Here is a 2,970-nt window from a genome sequence, read left to right as displayed (position 1 = left end):
TTTTTCTGGGATATTAATCCAATTTTTGATGATTTTCCTTTTTTGGGCTTGTGTATTGTTTATGAACATATTAAAACTCTAAAAAACGAAAATTTATTTAATAAACTCGATATTTCCCGATTTTTAGACCACTTGAATTTTGTTCAATGTTATTTAAGGTATTAACAATATATATTATTATTATCAAAGTTTACAAGGTGATCAGATGAAATTATTTTTAAACGTGATATTCAACGTTTTAAACAAAACAAATGTAAATAAAAAACATTTATTTTTATTTAATCAAAATAATCAAAAATAAACAACAATAAAAAATTTATTTGTAAATAAATAATTCATATTGAATTTTAACTTTTTGAGGTATCTCTCTTTCATTCTGTTGTTCATACTTCGTTTCTTTTTTGACGTACTTAGTCCCATACGTCTTCTTTTCTTCTTTCACCAACACTCCAATTTTCTTCTTTAACCTTTCAATATCAACTTGTGTGTTTTCAAAAGACGACACAAAACACTTTTTGATGTTTTTACACACAAACTTTTTCAGCAATTGACAATTAACAAAACAGAGTCTGCCAATGGTTTCAATATCTTTTCTGATAATCACACTTTCAAGTTTTTCGCAGTTTTTAAAACAGCATTTTTGAATTTCTTTTATTTCTCCATTGATTTCAACACTCTTTAAATTTTTACAGCGATAAAAGCACTTTTTTGAAATTATTTTGACTCCGTTCCCCAAAACAAACCTTTCAAGATTTTCATTGAACTGAAAACATTTTTGCACCAAAGATTTCATTTCACATTCATCTATTGTGAGATTTTTAAATTTGTATTTTTGGCGTTGTGAATCCGGTTTGATACAGTCCACCTTTCTTATAACCCCATCCACAAAATCCCCTTGAACATTAAAATCGCCACTTTCATCACAGAATTCATCGCCTTGTTTAAAAACGACATTTTCTATTGGACATTTTCCGTTTAAAATTAGTCGAGAATTTGAATATGAAATTGTATATTTTTTTCCTTGTTTCTTTTTCTTTGTCATAAATTGGAGTGCTTTGCACATGATATAAAAATCGCTATTAGTTTTTGGGAAATATCCTTTAAAGTGAATTGCCGACAGATTACTGCAGCATTCAAAGCAATTACTTTCAATCAGTTTGACACGTTCAGGAATTTCAATTTCTCTGAGAGAAATACAGTTGTAAAAAGTCTTTTGATGGAGGACTTGAAGGTTTTTTGGAAGTTTAATACTTGAAAGTGTTTTACACCCCGAAAAGCACATCTCCCCGACACTTGTCAAGTTGTCTGGGAGCGTGACTTTGGATAAATAAAGACATTTAGAAAAGCATGAATTTTCAATTGTTTGAATAGTGCTTGGGATATCTATTTCTTTTAAAAAGACGCACTCTGAAAAACACTTATAAAACAACACAAGAACTTTTGGATCAAACGTCACACGTTTTTTGAACTCGATGTTTTGGGAAAGAATTTGAATATCAACTTTATCAAGACCAACATGTTTAAATTGATGTATTGAGACGCCCAGACTTCGTTGTGATGACATGCAGTGACTTGGGATAACCATATTTGTAAGTCCATTTCGTTTAAAATTGATTGAAGTGAGGTGAACAAGATTTTCAAAGAACTCGTGTTTGATGTCAGTGTCACCTTCTAAAGACAATTTCTCTAAATTATTGTTACCTGAAAACAGTTTATTAAGACTAGAAACATACTTTGGTATGGTAAGAGTCTTTAAACTCATGCACTTCTCAAAACAGAGAAGCCCAAGTCTTGTCAGATATTTTGGCAAAATCACCTTTGCAAGTAATGTACAATTACTAAAGAAATGACTTTCAATTGATAGAATGTTGTCTGGAAATATCACTTCTTTGACGTTGTGAGTGTAATGCCAACCACTTAAATAATTGACTATTTTTGGAATATATACCTTTTCAGTTTTGTACTCTTTTGAATCATATTCGGGTTCATAAGTTATATATTTGAACGTCACAGTATCACCAAGTTGCTCTTTTAATTTCTTGGTTTCAGAAATGTTTAAGAGAAAACAAAATTTGTACGCCTTACATGGGAGCTTTACATCCCACACAGAATAAATGTATTGAGTCTCCATATGTGGAAACAATTGAAAATCATAAACTGTAATGGGGTTGAAATGAAACATGGAAAGAACATCAAGACACTTTTCGTTAATACTTCTAAAATTCATGAAATCCTCTTTTGTTTTAAAGTATTGAACTACATTCATCATGTGAAACTTGTCGAGACTTTTCATCGTGCACTTTGATTTTTTTTAGTTTTATTGTTTAAATATATTTTATCTAAAAACACAACCTCATAAAGTGACCTTATATCTTATATTTTGTAAATAATTTATAAAAATTCGAAAAAGTGTATTACCTATATGATTAATAACTTGCAGTCAATAATCAAGTTAATGATTTCTTTCAATTGTCCCGTTTTTACATAAATATCAAAACTTATACAAAAAACAAAAATTGAAATTGATTTTTATCATTTCTTTGGGCAGTCTGTTATAATATGCCACTTTTCAATTCAATTGAAAACACATGAATCATCACTTCCAATTTTTATTAGAAACAACTATAATTCATAGATTGTTGTTCGTTTGCATGTTAAAATAAATAAACTCAATTGAAAACCCATAAAAGCTCATTTTTTAATATCTTTTTGTGAACTACATAAAACCCATTTTAAGTTTTTATATCAAAAGATAATTTTATATATTATATAAATGTATATCGAATGTTTATACATTTTTGATAAATTACCAATGGTAAAACATCTTAACTATATCATTAAATTTCAAAAATAAAATAAGAACAAAAAGATCTCAAAAAATGTAATAAAATGGTTCAACTTGAGATGTTTTTTCAGAAAAATGTTGTTTTATTTCTTTCCACCATTGAAGATGTTTTAAATTTCATGTTA

The 2,970-nt window shown here is 28.2% G+C and overlaps 1 protein-coding gene across 1 annotated transcript; it reads right to left on the bottom strand.

Moving 5' to 3' along the window:
• Positions 1-316: 316 nt before the first annotated feature.
• EIN_386720 (hypothetical protein) lies at positions 317-2,266 on the bottom strand (the record flags this gene model as incomplete). The annotated part of the gene is made up of 1 exon (XM_004258711.1): positions 317-2,266. The coding sequence occupies one exon, from the start codon at positions 2,264-2,266 to the stop codon at positions 317-319; it is 1,950 nt and encodes a 649-aa protein (XP_004258759.1).
• Positions 2,267-2,970: the final 704 nt, after the last annotated feature.

The sequence above is a fragment of the Entamoeba invadens genome (assembly GCF_000330505.1).
Source record: "Entamoeba invadens IP1 unplaced genomic scaffold scaff_1105074725685, whole genome shotgun sequence".
NCBI classification, from domain to species: domain Eukaryota; phylum Evosea; order Mastigamoebida; family Endamoebidae; genus Entamoeba; species Entamoeba invadens.
This window is presented reverse-complemented; position numbering and strand designations above follow the sequence as displayed.